At 46.9% G+C, this 19,127-nt stretch overlaps 1 protein-coding gene across 1 annotated transcript; it reads right to left on the bottom strand.

The window, feature by feature from the left end:
* Window positions 1-6,290: 6,290 nt before the first annotated feature.
* Window positions 6,291-18,617, bottom strand: FOXI2 (forkhead box I2). The gene is made up of 6 exons (XM_008491759.2): window positions 18,595-18,617; window positions 17,248-17,346; window positions 16,437-16,597; window positions 16,206-16,288; window positions 9,185-9,275; window positions 6,291-6,334 (listed from the first exon to the last, which is right to left on the bottom strand). Exons 1-6 carry the CDS (start codon window positions 18,615-18,617, stop codon window positions 6,291-6,293), a joined length of 501 nt encoding a protein of 166 aa, XP_008489981.2.
* Window positions 18,618-19,127: the final 510 nt, after the last annotated feature.

The raw sequence follows: 19,127 nt of genomic DNA, 5'->3' as shown, positions 1-19,127 counted from the left end.
TCCTGTGGTTCTCCTTTACAATATGATTTTCTCAGTTCTGCTTGAACCCTGCCATGGGATGCAAGAGATGCTGCTGGAGGAAAAAGAAGAGTTTCTGAAGAAGGGATGAGAAGGCATAAAAGATGACTTCTCTGTAGTGAAATGAGGCAACCAGGTGCCACTAATTCCCAGGGAATGGCATGAGCTTGTGTTAAGCCCACCTGTGCCTAATTAGGGTTGGCCCCCTAATCCTGCTCATGCGCAGTGGGGTCCCACCCTAATTAGGCACAGGTGGTCTTAACACAAGCTCATGCCCACTCCCTGGCAATTAGTGGCACCTGGTTGCCTCATTTCACTACACTTCTCACTATTTATGCTGAAAAAAATAAAGTTTCAGGATTAAAGTGGCCAATACTTTACAGGGCTGGGCTCCCTTTAAAGCACCAGAGCTGCTCCAGCCTGTGTGCACCTTCCACAGAAAATATGATAGGGGCAGAGTGGTGAGGGGGGGAATTAATGTTTCTAAGATTTATGGGGTGGCAGAGGTCAAGAAAATAAAAGATATTATCCACTCTTCATTGCTGACAAGTACCATGCCTGGAGCTGCTGTAAACACAGCAGTGAAACCCTCAGACACCTCCTGCCTGCCAGCGGGGCTGGGGCAAAGCCAAAAACCCTTCCCAGCTTTGCTTTGGCTGCAAAAAATGTTCACAGAGTCTCAAGCATGCATCTGTCACCGTGGTGCTCAGCCAGCACACCACCCAATCCCACTGATAGACCAGAGAAATCAAGTTGTTATCATTAGAATAATCCCGGAAAAACAACAACAACAAAAAAGTTAATTTCCTTTGCAAAGCAAGGACTCACCTTTGCTTGGGCATTTCCATTGCTCTGAAGTGCTAATTGCAAGGATTAAAAAAATAAAAAATTTATTTTTGCAGAGCCTGTTTGAACCACCAGGCTCTGTTTAAAAAGAAAAAAATCAGCCTGGAAGTCCACAGGGACCTTACAGCTGCAAAGCAAATTGCTGGGAAGGGACTGGGCAAGGAGAGCTCCCCTGCACTGGTGGGACCTACAGCTCAAAACCAGTAAAGCACTGAAAAAAATAATATCAAATTTGCACAGGAAAGTTGTAGGTGGCCAACAAGGCTACCCTGGTGTTCTGACTGATTGAAAATTAAAGGCAGAAATTTCCTTCTCAAGATCAAAACCTTCTCTGCCCTTTGCTGCCCCACTCCAGGCAATGGTGTTGGCTTGGCAGATGTTGCTGAGGGAGGTTGAGCAGCTGGAAATGGGGCTGGAGAAGGGGGCAGCATCCCCATGGCACTGAGCCCTGGTACCCCAAGGAGCCCCTTCCCACATCCAACCCTGTGCCAGGTTTCCCAGAGAAGCTGTGGCTGCCCCATCCCTGGCAGTGTCTCAGCCCAGGTTGGATGGGGCTTGGAGCAACCTGGGCTGTGGGAGGTGTCCCTGCCCATGGCAGGGGTTGGGATTGGGTGAGTTTTAAGGTTTTTCCCAAACCAGTCTGGAATTCTGAGAGGCAAAGCAAGGAGAGTGGAACACAGAAAATTATCACCAGTTTTTCTCCTCATGTCCCTCCCCAGCTGGCAGGGCAGCTCTGCAAGGTGCCAGCAAAGCTCTGAGTGCCATGGGGGATGTTGTCTCCTATAATGAGGCCACAAGCAGGTCAGTTACCAGGTAAGTGCCTGGGTTTGAGAGCATCTGCTCTGAGTTAAATGACAAACTCTGACAGAGCTCTGGAATTATGCTTTTTTCCCCAGAAGAGAGCAGCCTGCCCAGGAGCCAGCCAGGAGGGGGCTGGCAAACACTGGGGATGAACAAACAGAAAGCCCAACAGAGCTCAGGTATCCATTTGCTGAATCAAAACCTCTGAAAGAAGGGATTGTGTGTCTGGGTTACAGCCACTTCCACCAGAGGGACAAAAAAGGGGGAAAAAATAAGTAAATAAGAAAAAAAAAAAAAAAAAAAAAAAGGGGGATGCAACATAATCCAACCTTGTATTTAGCTTTTAGGTATCAAAAATGAATTGGTCTGCTGGTTCTTGCCTACCAGACAGCCTTTAAAATTAATGGAGCTGTGTTCAGTAAACTCATCCTCTTAATGAGGACAAATTCTAGCAGTTTACCCGTAGGTAAAAAGAAAAAAAAAAACCAAAACCCTTGTGCTGTCAGCTTGATGCACCCTTGAGAGAAAAATCAAGCTCCCATCTTATCTGAACTCGGGGTAATTTTACACATTCATCACTTGCCAGCAGTTGAAGTGTTGCTTTTCCCCAGGGGCTGTGTCTGACCAGGCCAAGGGGAGGATCCAGGCTGGAGGATGAGCACCCAAGGTCCCAGCTCCAGGTCCCCCAGGACAGGATGTGTGCCTGGGATCTTGGGAACACCAAAAAACTGAGCTGTAGTCCTGCACCAGCATTCCTGGCTTCTGCTGCCATGGAAAACATGGGACCCAGATCTCACTGCTGGCATCGCAAAGCCCAACCAGGAGCTGGGCAGCTGGAGAGGACGATTTAATCAGCAGGTCCCCTCTGATGGGCAGAAAACTGCTCTTTTCCTTTCTTTTCCACCTGGGAGAAAAGCTAAGGCAGCTTCTGGCTCCTTATCCACACTGACCCAGTTGCCCTGACCCAACAAGTGACTTAGATGCTTCTGCTGGAGTGACCCTGATGGAAATTCCAAAGGAATCACAGGGACAAGATGAGGGCTGAGGGGTGGGAGTCATTCCTGGGGAGAAGCTGATGGGACACAAGAGGAAAAGTTTTCCTTAGAACAGTCACCCACTGGAATAACCTCTCCAGGGAACTGGGGCTTCCTCAACATTGGACACTCCTAAGGTTGAGCTGCACAAGGGGATGGGACCTTGTCTGGTCCTGCCTTCCACCAAGGAGGTTTGGACCAGCTGATCCTGGAGGTCCCTTCCAACCTGGTTTCTCTTATTCTGTGAAATATGCAGTGGATTACAAATGGATCACACACAGCATTCCTTGTCCATGCCCTCCCACCCCAGCAGCTCAGGTTCATAGTTGCACAAGACCTATTTTAGCTTTTATGGCTCTCTTGAAAAGTTTCCCAGTGGATAAAAGTCACACCAAGTTCAACACCTCTGGGAATCCCAAAGCAGCTTTGTAGACACAGAAGAACCTCAACCCCTGGTTGATTATCAGCCACTTTAATGCTTAGCAGCAGCTCAAAACATTTAATAAGACACATTGCAAAGCTCTCAGCAGGCAAATGCAATCATTCCTGATGCAAGCAGATCTGCTTGACAGCAGGGCAGAAACCAGTTAACTTCCCAATTACAGCAAAAAGAGCCAGCACAGCTCTGCCTGACCCCCAGGCAAAGAGACTCAGTCAATAAAACCAATCCCTCTCCCCCAGGAGCTATTCTGCTAAAGAGTCACCCAGCTCCTGCTATTTAAAAAAAAAACCCTCTGCTGGTAGGAGAGCTGCCAGAATTAACAATCAATGGTGTAAATCAGGAGCAGGACTGCCAACGCCACAATGGTTTTTATTATAGGGGTATCAGAGAATGAAAAATAAATATTACTCATCCAGCCCTGTGGCAGGTTGGGCTGAAAGGGAGGAGAGCCTGAAGAAAGGAGCACAGAGTGGTTTGGGGGGGGGGAAAAGCCTTTAAAAGTCATCTGGTTCAACCCCCTGAATGAGCAGGGACATCTGAACCAGAGCAGGATGCTCAGAGCCCCTCCAACCTCTCCTGGAATGGTTCCAGGGATGGGGCATCCACCACCTCTCTGGGCAGCCTGGGCCAGGGTCTCACCATCCTCAGAATAAAAAGTTTCTTCCTAACAGCTAGTTTAGTCCTAGTCTAGTGAAAACCATTCCCCCTTGTCCTGGCACTACAGGCCCTGCTAAAAATTCTGTCCCCAGCTTTCTCCTGGATCCCTTTTACCTCTGGAAAGGTCCCAACAAGGTCTCTGCAGAGCCTTCTCCAGGCTGAACAACCCCAGCCTGGCTGCAGCAGAAAGTCTGGATGGAAAAGTGGATTCCAGCAGCACAGAAATGATGAGAGGGGTCACTTGGATCACCTCAAACCACAGCAAAAAGACCTCTTAGAAGGAAAGGAACTTAAAGCCAAGGAAAACAAATGCCACAGAAGCAGTTTTCCCTTAGAAAATTGAGAGAAAATTCCCTGCTCAGCCTCTCCAACCAAACTCCTGTGCCCTGTAAGACTTTTTATAAAAAAAATAAGAGGGATTCTCTGAGCTCAGCGAGCACTTTCCTCCTGGGTCATTCTGCTGGGGACCCAGGAGAGGGCAGCAGCCTCCTGCTTAGCCTGGGCTTCCAGCTTTGCCTTTTTTCCTTTTCTTTTTCTCTTTTCCTGGATGGAAAAGAGGAGGGAAGGGAGAGAGAAAGCTGTCTTCACAGCACATGCCAAGACAACTCTCTATTTCACCTCCTTCCAAGGCACAAAAAGCCAAAGCATTGCCCAACTTACACCTGAATCTCAGGTGCTCCAACCAGCACCCCAACTCCATGGGGACCTTGTAAAACAGCATCATGGGGGGTAGGGTGCTTCACCAGGACCCCTGGAAAAGGTTTCTTGACCACTCCCCAATATTAGAAGAGGTAAATTGCCAAATCAACCCAAAAACCCAGAGTCAAGCAAGTTTAGAAGGTGTTCAAAGCCACCTGGAGATGCTCTAGGATTCACCTGACAGGTTTTTCTCTACAATTATCTATTCTATATGTACCTATTTCTGACTTAATCCATTATTCCTTGCAAGATGTCATTCAAAGGAGCAATTTACCCTAGAGCATGCGTTTTATTCAAGGAAATTTTTCATGACTACTCTGCCAGACTTAAAGCAGGTGGTTTCACCTCTTACCACATGGAAGTTTTCCCTCTTTAAAGAAAAGATCTAAATAGAATAGAAATAAAACAAACCTAAAGACCTAAGAAAAACACATTTTCAAATCATCCTGTGCTTTCCCAGGTGATCTCTGAAGACCTGAGTGGTGTCTGCAGCAAAGTGCTCTGGGTCACCAAAGCTTCTCCTGAGGGACTTTTTCCTGTGGTAGGGACTCTGCAGTGGTGCAGACCCCAATAAACTCTGGGATCTGTTTAATTTTATGTGTTTTCACATGTGAATGATCTGCCCTTGCTCCCAGCAGCCAAATGGGACCCTCTGAGAGGAAAATTGTCATTCCATGGGGAGAAACTGAAGCTCCAGGAAGAGCTCACAGATTTTTGAGGAGCAGGGCAGCACATCAAGGATGTGATGCTCAGCCCCCAGGAATCTGTCAGTGCTAATAAAGCCACTAAAGATGGGTGACATCCTAATTAGAGGAACTTCAAACAAAAAAAGCACTAATGAGAATAGAACTACAGCTTAATTTCCTAAGGATTTGGGGCTGGGGCCAGACATTGCCTTCACCTGCCTGTGGTCTATCAGGATGTGCAGCACTTCTGGCCTCCTGCCTGCATCTGAAGGTTTCATAGAGGAGATGGCATGGCAAGGAGAAGGGGAGAAAACAAAATAAATATTTTGCTGAAATTGCCAAGAAATCCTGGGTTTTTCAGTCACCCAAAGCAAATGAACAAATGGAGTGGATTCTTGCCTTGCACCATTGCCAAATGCTCTGACAGAAGCTGCTTGGCTCGTGGCAGCTGTTTCCCAGCTGGAGCAGACTCCTGCCAGGAAAACAGGGGAGCTGCAAAGAGATGGAACAGGACAGAATGATGTCATTTACACTGCAAAAAGTGGGTCCTAAAATGGTCCCATGCAAGAAGGACTTCAACTTGTGCTGGAGCAAAAGAAACAGAAAACTCCTTCTGTCTCTCAACACGTACATGAAAAAAACAAACCCACAACTTTTTGTTACTTGAACATTAAAAAAACCCTCAAAGCCCAAACAAAATAAAACCAACAAACAAATAAAAAAAAATCCAAAAAAAAAAACCCCCAACACAACAAAAAACAGATGAGCAAAGGACATGGTGACACAGAGGCTGCATCAGCTCCCATCTGCAGTGGTGCCTGTCCAGGTGGGAACCACCTACCACCCTTTCATCTCTAATTTAGCTCAATTAATCACTTGCCAACATTTTAATCTGCCTTTTCAAGCCTCTTCCCAACCCTTCAGGTGATTTTGAGCCTGACAGACACATGTCACATGTGTTGGGAAAAACAATTCTGCTGGCTTTACCCAAAGTCCTGGAAACCAAGAACTTTCCTCAAGTGGGCTTTGGATCAAGTTGTGAGCAGATTAACCCAACAGTGACAGATATCTTTTCATGTTTAGCCTCCAAGGGGAAGCTGAGGGGGATCAAAATATCCTCACTAATCTCAACTTCCTTTCCTCATCTCCTCCTAAAAGAGAAAATAACACGGGATTAGAGGACACCAAGAGCAACTTGGCTTCCACTGTCAAGTTCTCCAGGCACTGCTGCATCTTTTTTGGGGGGGACAAACAAAATCAAACCCAATCCAAGATTACCTGCATCCAGCTGATCTAACAACACTGAGAAGAATTGTGCTCAGATCCCAAGCTGGCAGCAAGAAACAAGTTTGTTAGAGCAAGTTTAACAGCAGCACAAGAGGCTCACTACAAAGAGCATCCTGACCTCCACAGGCTGAGTCCCAGCTTTGATGCTACTACCAAACCCACAGCCAGCAAAGGAAAAAGCAGAAAGCACATGGAAGCTGCAGAGGAATTAACCTGCTGCTGGCTGGGGAGGTAAAAAAAAAAAACAGTGCAAAAGCTGAGCATCTTGACAAAACACCTCTCAAATAAGTCTCTGATTTATAAAGCAGGTTTCTTAGCCCATAAATAACCATTTTACCTGCATGGCAATATTACCAGCAGAATAGGTGGAGAGAAGAAAACTGACAATCCCTATTCATCCATCTTCATTTGTCTTTCATGAATATGAGAAGATAAGTTGGGCCCTGATACCATCTTGGCTCTTACTTCTCCCTGTCTCTCCCCTGGCCTTATAAGTTGGGACATGCTCAAGTGACCAAGGCTTTCAAAATAAGGGGGCTTTATTTTTTTTCAGCCATTTGCTAGAATGAAACTTTGCACAGGAAGAGAATTAAAAAAAACCCAAGCAAACAAACCACCACGAAGAGGTATAATCCAAACCAACATCCCTGTGCATCAGGGAAGTTTCAGATGCTCTTTGCAGGTTTTTCTGTGCCAAGTCTCACCCTGCTCCCTGCAGATCAAAGCTCTGGCAGAGGATGTTGGATTTTAATAGCACCTCTAGGTTTAATATGAGATTATGAACAAAATATGCCCACAGATGCCAAAAGATCCTGCAAGCAAGCCTGCATTCAGATTATTTCAGTACAGCCAGAGGGTGGCTGTTACTGATCTGGAAAGGATTTCCAGTACTGAAAGTGAACTGAGAGGAGTCTGTAGCTTCTGGGTAATTTGGGGGTGACAATTCAGGTGTTTTTTAATGACACCTAAATGGAAAGCCCTTCTAGGCAGCACAGCTACCACTGGTAAGGCTGAGAGGGACTGGGAGGTGCAAGAGGGAAGCAAAGTCCTAATTGCAGCAGGTAAATACATCAGGTATGAGAAAGGTGCTGAGCAGGGCAGCATCTCCTGCCTTTTCCTCACAGTGGTTTTTAAAAGAAAAGGGACCTTCTCTGTAGATAACACTCTTTATCCTTCTTTTTTCTCCAAGGATTCATCACTTGTCCCAAGAGGCATTCTCTAGCATGGGCTTGCAAGAATAAACCTCAGAGTTTTATTTCCTCAATTATACTCATTTATTATACATGTCTAAAATAATTTAAAGAACTTTTTTTTTTAATTCCTCTCTAGGAGGAAAGCTACCATGCACTGGTGAGGATGCAGGAACATTTTCCTGTACTGCTCTCACCTGGTAGCTGTGAAAAGCAAAGGACCCTGTGTATAAACCAACATGCTGGGGGCTGTTGTCCAGGATTGACTTCATGGCTAAATATCCTCATCTGAAAGTCAGAAAGTCTCTTGAAGATGGATATGGGATAAAGTCTGGGAGATTTTCTTCTCTCCTCAATCCCAAGCAGCTGTAGCTACTTGTTAGGATGCATTCAGATGGAGAGCACTCATATGGGGAGCAGCTTGAATCCCAACTTTCCTTTTCCCAGGAAAGGAGATCCCTCTGACCTGAGAGCCCACTGGAACTGATTTCACTGGGGATGCAGAAAACTCCATGGTTTCCACATTTGGGACTTTAGCAAGCCATGAAAAACCCAGACCCAGAACAATTAATGGGGGTTTGTGTCTCTGAACCCACTGCACTGAGCTGGGGTGGGCAGGGTCCTCTCCTCCCCCCACAGCAGGGATGGGGAATTTGCCTGCAGGGATATTGCTTCCTCAAATCCCTTTGAGGGGAAGATATTGGAGCTGGTGCATTCCTGCAGAGGAATGGCAGGCAAGTCTAATGTTGAAAGTCTGACAAATAAAAGGACTCCATTTGTCACTGTCAGGATAGGGCAGGGATTTTTTTTCTCCCCCCTCTTCAAGCAGTAAAAACCTCCCTGCACCTAATGGCCCAACTCTGAGATGGGATCTGTTGGAAAGAGTCTCCCCAGCAATGAAAACAAGATCCACTTTCAAAAGAAGTGGGTTGAGGCTAAGGTAAAGCCAATATGTTATGAATCACATATTCCAGGCAGAATTAAGAAGCCCTTCTAACAAGTTTATGGACTAAGTAGTGGGGTACAACTCAAACTTGTGGCCAACAGCAAAAAAAGTTTGGTTTTAATCCTGAATTCCAAGCTCAGGATTGGACCAGACCCACCAGCCAGGTCGAGGCTTTAATTCTATATTCCAGTGAACTGAAGAGCATTGAGTTTTCTCCTGTGAATCACAGAAACCCAAACGTTGGCTTTTACAAGCCCATTGGTGCATCTTTATACCATTTTTATACCATTTTTATGCTTCCTATGTCCAGGCATGGAGAACTCCAGCTGGTTTTCCCTCTCCTGGATGTCTGGTTACCAGATATCAAATGGACTTCAGCTTTGTTGTAAAAAAATTACTCAGAATAGTTTTGCTGGAGTGCATTAATTGCTACAAACAAACCCCACAGTTTATCAGCTAAGAGAGAAGCAAAACCCAGAGGATTCATGTCGGGCAAACAGATCATGAAAGCCTCTTGGGAAGACAGTGGTACTGTTAGAAAAATTCCTCTAAATATCTGAAGCATCTTGGCCACAAACCCAGAGGAACTGAATGGCTCCAGGATGGGAAGGCTGCAGGAACCTGGGATGTCAGGGGGCTTGGGGAAGGGCTGAAAGGGCACAGGACATTCTGCAAGGCAGGAGCAGGAGGGATGCCAGAAGGTCCAGCCTGGGAGGTGGCTGCAGCAAGCACTGCCCCAAGATCTCCTTGAAAAAAGGGGGATTAAATAATTTCAACTGTGCAGTGCCAGAAGGCTTTGAAGTTTCATCTCCCCTTTGGAAGTCTGTCCTGCTGCACTACCCAAAGCTCTGCAGTCAGCCCAAACTCAAAGCCAAGAAGCCTCCAGTGAAGCCAGGGTCTGGTGGGGACCCAAAGCTGCTCTGGAAATCCTGGAAAGCTGATCTGGGTGCTGGCAGCTCCAGTCCTGGTGTGGCCTCAGCTGCCAGGAGCTCCCATCCTGGGCACATCTCTGCAGCAAAGGTCAGCACAGCAACTTCATGGAGGGAAAAAACTCCTTTCCTTTTTTCCCAGCCTCCTTTTTCATAGTGCTTCAGGTTTCTTGGAAGGAAAAAAAATGTATAAAATTAGGAAATAATTCAAACAATGTTACTGAAGGCTCAGGCTCTTTCTCTAGGATCTTTTCAAGTAATTCCTTACTGCCAGAGTGAGATCTCCTGGCTTGCAAAGGGCTATTCTTTGATTTCCACTTCTCAGGCCAACCACATTTCTCAGCTGCTTCCTAGAAGTATTCAGCTGAGTTTGGCTCTGGCCTCTCTTTCATTTCTCCATTACAAATCCCCCATTTGACCCCAGGACACTCCTTCCAGGCAAGAATTTGAATGCAACCACAGGCTAAACCATTGCTTTTTGGTCAGATGTGAGACAGCAAGACATTCAATGCCACAAAACTGAAAAGCTCACAAAAGACATTATTTAGCATCAATTCAGGCTGTAGCTTCTCTGCTGCTGTCACAGATGTCCTGGGCTTGGACCTTCATGCTGTTCACACCATTGCTCTCCCCACTGCCAAGAGATTTAATTAAATGTTTTGCAAGAAATGGACAAATGTGGAAAAAAAAAATGATCTGAAAGAGATGCAATTCTTCAGTTATCTGTGAACAAAAAAGGTGATTTTTAAGTTTTAGGGTCACAAGGCTGAAGGTGGCTGCCCCAAGGCCTCTCCTTGGATGATCCCCAAGCATCAGTGGAAAAAAAAAAATAAAAAATAAAAGAAAGTTTGATTGGAGCAGCAGCCTGCCTGGTGATCTCTCTTTCTGACTGTCAGGGCTGGTTTGATGTAACCAGAGGGACAAAGCAATCACAACACTGCCAGCTGAAACAGCTACAAAAAAGGCAAGGGGAAGAGGAAATCAAGTGAATAAAGGTTCTTTATAGAATAAAACAGTGCTTGATGGGGCAGAAAGTCAGGAGAGTTTCTAAACCAACCCACCAGGATCCATAGAGCCCCAGCTCCAGGGTCAGCTTCCCCCCTCCTGCCCCTTTCCCAGATGCATTCCCCCCCTGGTGCCAGGTATGAAATGATTCCCTCTGGAGAGAAACATTTGGACAAATGTACTCTCTGAAAGAAAAGAAAACATTTTAAGGCCCCACAGGAATTTTGCCTGGGGAAATTTCCCCTTAATATCCCCTCTGCCCCCTCTCCCAGATGCTCCTCAGCACTTCAGGACTCAACCCTTCCCAAGGTATTTGGTTTCCTCCCCCCTCCTCCCTTCAGATTTTTCCAGCCATTATGTGACTTCAGACCTAAAGGCTTCTCCTCTCCTTAAGTGACAGCTAATGGAAGGGCTTGGACAAAAAGATTTCCTCCAGAGCATCTCTTTCCCCCTCCCCAGCCCAGGGGGTACAATCTGCTGCTTCTGGCTCTCAGCTTCCCTCTTCCTCCCCCAGTGAAATAAAACAGATTCTGGGGACATGAAAAAAAATCTGATTTCAGTAAGGAGAGAATTACCCTGGGGTGGCAGCTTTAGAGAAGCAACTGTAGAAATATTTCCAAAATGGAAATAATAAAAAATAGATACATACAATCTCATTTGTCTCGCCATCTGTGGCAGAGAACTAGTTTAAACCTGACTTCCCAGGCCCCTAAACTAAATTTCTTTCTTCTCCAGTCCAGAAATTACCTTCACCTATTCTGAACTCACTGCAGCAGTTGAATTAAGAGATCAAAGCAGGGATTTTTAAACACAGTTACATTTTGGAGAGACTGAAGCAAGGTCCTGAACTCAATACTGATGCCTGGCATTCAGTGGGCACACAATCAGAAATACTGTATATAACTTCTCTTTTTTCCTTTTTCCTCATCAGTATCACACTCCCAAGACTTTCAGTTTCTAAGGAGACTGAGAAACCAGGAGGTAGAGGAAGTCTCTGGGTAAGGACAATTAAATAGTTCTTTTATGACACTCATTTATCACACTTCCCAGCTCTTTCCCCTTGGCTCTGCCCACCTTTTCCAGGGTTTTAAGCACCAGGTGACTCCCATCTCAGACAGAAAACTGAAGCAAGGAGCTGCCATGGGGAACCACACCAGGGCAGGTGTGGAGCAGAAGGAAAGAACTTCCCACCTCTTCCTACCCCCCTCATCTCCCAGCACCCTTCTCCAGCTGAGTCCTCACCTTACAAGAGTAAAAGAACATATTACAACTTCTTTCTTGGGGTCAGGATAATAAATAAAACAGGGCAAATTAATTTTATAATGGCCCCGAGCTACCAGGGCATATATTAGAACCAGAAGACATACAAGAAAAAAGCACAGAGAATCTGAGGAACACTGAATAGTTGATATTTGATGACTGGGTTTTGGCAAAAGTGTGCTCAGGTCTTGGAGAGGTGTCTTGGTCCTTGTCACCTGGCATGTCACCTTGCCAAAGAAGGCCAGGGACGTAGGGGAGGTTGCACACACACATAAGATGCTGCTGCTGCTTCAGAAAAAACCTCCCTGGTCCCCTTCTCCTGTCAGCAAGGATGAGGATGCTCAGGAGGCCACAGGGATGAAGGCACAACCTGGATACACAAACACCACTGGGACTGCACAGGAGCTGCTCAGTGCCTCCCCAGACATCTGGGGGTGGCACAGTGTCCTAGGATGGGCCAGGATAAAGGGGATTTTCTGTCTTGTACTTTGGCTTTCAGCTCAGTCTTTTGTAAGGAGCTGGAGCTGCTGAAATGAACAGCAAGTTTCTGACAGTGTCTGCTGCTGGGACTGATGATGTTTGATGTTTATTGTTCCTGCTAGAGATTGGGATGCAGAACCAGGGACACTGCCCAGCTCTGAGGAACATTTTGCTCTCTGGAAAGAGAAAAGGACTAAAAAGGCCACACCTGAGACCCCCCTCTGGGGAGGAACAAAGATAAGTGATGAAAATTAACCAGACAGAGTATTTCATCCCATCCACCTCATACTCAGTATAAATTTGAGGCCCAGCCCTTTCATGGAGCTTTAATTTATATTATTCTTGGGAGCAGAAGAATTACATTTTCCAAGCATGTTTCAAAAGGCTTTCAAAGATGATTTGCTTTTCCAGCAAGTGTAGAATTTTCTGGCTTCATTTCCCCAATAATTTGAAATCAGCAGTAGAAAACATCCTAAGCTTGAAAGAGCATCAAGAAAACGTGTTCTTCTCAGCACTTGAAACTTCTTGAGACCTGAATGAAATGAGGTGCTGGGTAGTGCTGGGGTTTTAGGTGGGTAATTCTTTCTGCTGGATGGAAGGGATGGTGAGGAGTGAGATCTGAACCTGGTTTCCACCTCATTTACATGTGCAGCCTGGATCTCAACCTGTTACAAGGGCTTTCCCCTGTCTGCATCCCTCTGTGGTTTCCCCCATGGCATGGGAAGGGGCTCATGGACCCCTTGGTGGTCACCAGCACATGGACCCCAAAGTGTTCCTCACCACACATCACCAGAGCAAGGTGGCTTCTGCCTTTTTTTTTTCTTCCCCTCTCCCTGTTTGCTTCATCATCCTGGGAGGATTCCATCCCTTCCTCTGCCTGTGCTCCTGATCCATCCCAGCCTGAATCTGTGTGTTCCTGCCTCCAGCTCCCAACTGCTCCTCACCCCAGGATTCCAGCCTGGACTGTCCCAGGGCTGCCCTGCAGCCTCGGTGGGGATGTGAGAGTTACTGGGGGGAAGGGGGAGGAATGTGGGATCAATTTTTGGTAGGTTTGAGAAAAACAAAGCGTTGAGATCAATGGACAAAGAAATAGTTATAAATAAACAGCAGAAAGGAAGTCTATATGGCCTCTGAAACTTCTGCATTTGCTACAGAAATTGTTATTAAGAAAATACTCATCTAGAGCAACAGTTAAACACCACACAGAGATGACTGTTTAGTTTTAACACAGAATAAAGACAATATAAATTCAAGACACATCTATTTACCTTTCCTTTGCTGAGCAACTGGAGTTGGGGCTCCTGCAGGGAGGTTCCCACCCAAACCAAGCTGATTCCATCCCCAAACTCCCAGGAGCTTCAAACCAAGTGGGAGCCAGGGCTGAGGATGCTTTGAGGGAGGAGGGGAGGAAGATGCAGGAAACACAGAGCCCCTGGCTTTTTAGCACCTTTTATTGCCTGACTGGCAAAGCCAGAGCTGGGGGAGGGAGTGGGAATTAGGGCACAGACTCCTGGCAGGTGGGAACAGACTCTGGGGATCCTTGGTTAGGTGAGCACAGGTTAGAGGGAACCAAATGGGAATAAATCACAGCTGGGCCTGTGGCTAGGGTTTATCTTTTAGAATTAGAATTTAGAATTAGAATTACTCCGTGGTTTCTACCAGAAAAAACAAAACAAAACCCACACAAAAAACCCAAAAAAACCAAACAAAAAAACCTAATTCAAAGTGAACACATTGCTGATCTTTCCAAATAAACACAAAGCACAAACTTTATCCTCTGCTGCCAGTGGATGTGTGGATTTGCTGCTAGCAGCTTTTTGAGAGGACTTTGACCTCAGAGACACTCATTTCAGGACTTGGGGATTTTAAACCTTTACTCCAGAATCCCAATAGTGCTGCAAACCTTCAAAATCCAATAAAATGTTTCAGAAACCTATGTGAGATGGAGTGGTCCAGATCTGAGGAGATTTTAATTTACATTTCTGATTGTACTCCTGGTCTGGCAGGTCCTCTCCAAGCTCCTGGGATGTCCTGGATGCACCAAAACACTGGGGATGTGATTTCAGAGTACTTGGCTCTGGAGTTTGGATTCTTTAAGGTGAAATCTTTGCCTGTTGCATAACAAATTGTGTAGGGTCTGCTCTAAAAGGCTCAGGAACAGCTTTTGTTTCTGTAAGTATTTTGGCTTCAATTTACTGAGAATTTGGCTTCCTACTGCTGCCTGCCAATTCCCACTCCCTCTTTTTAAATTCCCTTTCTTTTTGCTTTTCTAACCACTTGCTCCTCTACCTTCTGCTTAGGCAGCCCTGGCAGCAGCTTGGTGAAGGGGATGGGATTCCCTGTGCCCAGCAAAGGATTTATTTGTGGAAAACCTTCCAGCTGCCATGAGGATAAAACTGAGAAGTGCCTGGTGCCTGAGGCACTGCCTGGGGGATGCTGGAGAGGTGATTTCTATCCTATACTGGTTTGAGTGGGAAGGGACCTTAAAGCTCATCCATTCCCACCCCTGTGCCATTGGGGGTGCATTTGAGAATGCACACACACACAAAACAAAGTTTGCATTACACAGGTTTCTGTTTGGAGTTGTCTTCTATTAAGAGCAAGAATACTTTTAGCTTTTTATTTAAGAAAGCTGTGTTATTATCACAAGCAAGGAAAAGCAGGCTGGAGGAGAGAGGGAACCAGAAAGGAAAAGCAACAGGTTATCCAGATATTGTTTTCTCCAACTGAACTGGGCTTCCCTGGGAGTCTGCCCCAAGCAAGGATGAACCTCAGCATTCCAGGCCATCCCATCAGCAGCCCAGAGACTCCTGACCTGATGTAGTTCTTCCTTCAAGCAGTGTTTCAGCTCAGAGAGACTGCAACTTCCTTGCTCCAGTCACACTGATTTATTTTAAAAATGTCTGAAGAGTACAAGAGAAGCACAAAGACACACTGACCCTGCTCTCCATGGACACACAGAGTCATCACCTCAAATGGCCCCTGAAAGGTCTGGCACCTGAAATGATGCCAGAAAAAAAGTTCTGGCAATGCAGCATGGTCCTTTCTCTGAGCAATCCATGGATCCAGCTAATACAGACCCCTCTGGGACACCCTGAAGAACCTGCACCCCCCCAGGCTTCTCCTGCTGTTTTGCTGCATTTTGGGGGTCCTGCAATGGCACACTGCCCCAGGGCACACAGTCCCAAGGTGAAAATACAGAGTTCAGCCCTTACAGCTGGATCCAGAGCTTTGTATCCTGAAGCAGAAGAAAAAGTGGGTTGGATGCAGTCCTTTGTTTCCCAGCTCTGGGGTCAGGGTCTCTGCTGGGTTTCACTTCCAGCTCTCCCAGGGCAGGAGTTTCCCCATCCCTCCTATTGAAAAGTGGGTGCCCACTCCTCAGCAAGTGAATGTCACAGTCCAAAGGCAGCTTCTGAAAATCTGAATGCCAAGGGAAACACATAGCTATTTTCACCAAGAAATAAGAAATATACCAGTATTATTTTTTTTTTGTAAAGCTATCAGGCTATGTCTCCCCTTAGCTCTCTACACAACCTGCTTACCACGTCCCTCAGACACCTGGAAAAAAAAAAAAAAACCAGCTTAAAATGCAACTAATTGCCAAGATAGCTTCTCCTGCACCCTTTAATGTGGTAGCTTGCAAAAACAAGAACTCTCAACTTTAAACAGGATTCTACCCACTTTGAAAAGGAAACAGGTTCCTCCAAATCTACCAAACTTGCAGCACCCCCCCTTCCCACTCTCCTCCTCCACCTGGTTATATATATATATATATATATGTATAAAAACGTACATTTGAGCTACAAAACTTCTCCTCTCTCCTCCCTCAGTGCATCCCGGTCTTTCCTGGGCCCCAGCCCGGCTGTAGAAGGGGGCCTGGGGGTAGGACTCCCTCAGCATCCTCCTCCTCCTCCACCCGCCTCTTTTTCTTCTTCCTCCTCCTCCTAAAATTGCCGTTATCGAACATTTTCTCGCAGTTGGGGTCGAGGGTCCAGTAATTGCCTTTGCCTGCGGAGAGACAGAGACCAAAACCCCCCCCGGCCCTTCCTCAACATCCGCCCCTATAGCGGGACGGGACGGGATGGGATGAGATGGGACGGGATACGCTGGGATGGGACGGGGTGGGACGGTTCTCTCACCTCCACCCCCTCCTTACCCGGGTCCCCCTCATCCCTCGGGACTTTCTTGAAGCAGTCGTTGAGGGAGAGGTTGTGTCGGATGGAGTTCTGCCACCCCGCTTTGCTTTTCTTGTAAAAAGGGAAGTTTTCGGCCACGTACTGGTAGATCTGGCTGAGGGTCCGCCGCCGGCCCGGAGCGCTGTGGATGGCCATGGCGATCAGTGCCGAGTAGGAGTAAGGGGGTCTGGTCGGCCTCGGGCACTCCGGAGCGGGGGAGAACCCCTGCCAGACCCGCTCCTCGGTACCCGACGGAGGGAAGGGGGAAGCGGGGAGGAAAGGGGCGGGGGGGCCGCCGAGCCACAGGTAGGGGCTGGGCTGAGGCGGGCTGAGAGCGGGGCAGCCCGCAGCCTCCAGCAGCTGCTGGGCATGAGGAGGAGGAAGAGGAGAAGGAGGAGGATGCTGCGGGGCCGGCCCGAGAGCCTGCATGCTCCGCCTCAAACCCCGACGGCTTCGCGAACTCTCCGCGCTTACTCGCTTAAATAGCGCAGCGGCCGGACAGCGCGGAGGAGCGGGGCGGGAACCCCGACGGCAGGCCCCCCCCCCTCCCGTTCCCCCAGACCCCTCCACACACCCTCCAAAGCACCTGCAGGCACCTGCAGGGTAACCCCCCTCCTTCCTACCCCTCCTCCCATCCCTCCTCCCATCCCTTTTTCTATCCCCCCTTCCATCCCTGCCTACTTCCATCCCTCTTTCCCTCCCTCCCTCCCCCCTTTCTTCCCTCCCTCTCTCCTTCCGTCCTTCCCTCCTTCCCCAAAACCCACGCCCCAAACCCCCAAAAAGTTCCCAAACCCTCTCTGGAAATGTCCCTCTGAGTCTGGGCACCAAACTGGGGAAGAAGCCCGGGGTTTGCAGGGCTTGGTGAGCTGAGGTTTGGCTGGGTGTGTGCAGCTCCCAGCAGTGGGTTACAGCCTGACCCGATGGTTCTGGTTCTGCGGGGAGGATGCGAAAGCTTGGGCAGCAAAGCTTGAAACCTCCCTGGTTCGGTGCTTTGTAGTGCAATTCCTGAACCTGGATTAACCCCAGCAATCCCTGACTCCTCCTTAGTGTAAAGCAGCCTGACGAGCCCAGCTGCCCCAAATTCCCTTGATTTCTAGCAAATTAATAAACTCTTTTTTTCTTTTCTTTTCTTTTCTCTTTTTTTTTTTTTCTTTTTTTTTTTCTTCTTTTTTTTTTTTTTTTTGAGTTGAAAGAAAAAAACTTGAAATCCACTGTCCTGCTAAGGTAAAACTTGCCCTGAATGTTCCTCTGTGCACACTGCAAACTTAGAAACAGCTGATACACACAACAGGCAGGGTATGCACCTGAATACCACTGCTTCAGGCATATTTTTAGAGTGTCTTCAAACCTCAAAGGTGCAGCACTTGATACCCTTTCCATTCCAGTGAAATTAATTCAGGAAACAACCTGACCCCTGACATGGAATGAGCAGAGCTATACCCTTTGTAAAGTGCCTCATGGCAAACCTCAGGGTGAGCTGGGTGGATTTTCTTACAAGTTTTAGGCACCTGCCATGTAAATTAGAAAATGTATTTCATCTATTTCCTAAACGTGCAGATTTACAAGTATACAGGGAGCTTATTAAATTCTTCCTTTCTCAGTAGAGCTGCCAGCCCAGGACATGAAAATACACAGAAAATACCTATTAACACTGACTGCTTCTTGCCTGGCAGAAACCCTTTCACCAGCCAGGAGAAATCCCGGGTAAACACCCAAACACAACTTCATTGATTCAGGAGAGTCTAACCCACTGGAAAAAAAAAAAACCAAAAACCAATTTTTGTGTTGAACACGGAGATTTTAACCCCCTCCTTCCCTTTCTCTGGCATTTCACCTGACCTGACAAGGTGAGGATGGTGATGTCAAGGCACGGCCATAGAGCACCAAGCTCTGCCATGGACATTACAAACACTCCAGAACGTTTCCTTTTCCACCAAGATCCTTCCCAGAATTATTTTTTCTCCCCAGCAGGACCATTCCCAGCCATTTTTTCCCAGCAGGACCTTTTCTGGCAGTTTTTCTTCTCATCACCTCCTTCCCTGCCCATCGCCCGGCACCAGTGGGTGATGTCCCTGAACCCGAACCACCGCGTAAATTCCGCGACTCCTTCCCCAAAGCCACGATTTCCAGCTGTTTTACCCCAAATCCGCCTGCTGCGTCATAATGACGTCACACCAGCCAGCTGGGTGAATCGTGGGCCGGTAATGCCATCTAGTGGCATTGGGATGGTTGAGTCCCCAAAACTGCCGAGGCTGCAGATACATGGATGATGCTTTAACTATTTTGTGGTCAGCTGGACCAGATGGTGGCTGTCCCAACAAAAAAAATATTCTATTTTATTCCTATGCCATTTTATTGCCAGTGATGCTCACGAGTTGTAGAGTAAATCTCCCCTCAAGTTACAAAGCAGAATTATATTTAAATGACACCCTATATTCTAATTTATTTTAATACCTACCCTCTGACAGATCAGGCAGTCTTTTTTTCACGACCAGGTGTTAAGAATGGTTTTGTACAAGAGAAATGTCATAGGTATTTTTCAACCTTTTATGTCTCAAAACCCTAGAATTTGCCTATGCCAAAGGTTTTGGCATTGAATCCTATTCATGTATATGTACTTCTGATTGCTCCTGAAAATCTAGGGGTTGGATTTAGTGCTTATGTGTTGGGGT

Source organism: Calypte anna, chromosome 6 (genome assembly GCF_003957555.1).
Source record: "Calypte anna isolate BGI_N300 chromosome 6, bCalAnn1_v1.p, whole genome shotgun sequence".
Lineage (NCBI taxonomy): Eukaryota > Metazoa > Chordata > Aves > Apodiformes > Trochilidae > Calypte > Calypte anna.
Note: the sequence above shows the minus strand (reverse complement) of the source record. Positions and strands in the feature narration are given on the sequence as shown.

Excerpts from the sequence above, each read along its gene's own strand:
- FOXI2 (XM_008491759.2), bottom strand. The coding sequence starts at position 18,617 with ATGACGCAGCAGGCGGATTTGGG. Across the intron at positions 17,347-18,594 it reads ACGCAGCAGGCGGATTTGGG|CTGCACACACCCAGCCAAAC; the intron begins GTAAAACAGCTG and ends CACTGCTGGGAG. Across the intron at positions 9,276-16,205 it reads GGAGGAGGAGGAAGAAGAAA|AATGTCCTGTGCCCTTTCAG; the intron begins AAGAGGCGGGTG and ends CCTGCCTTGCAG.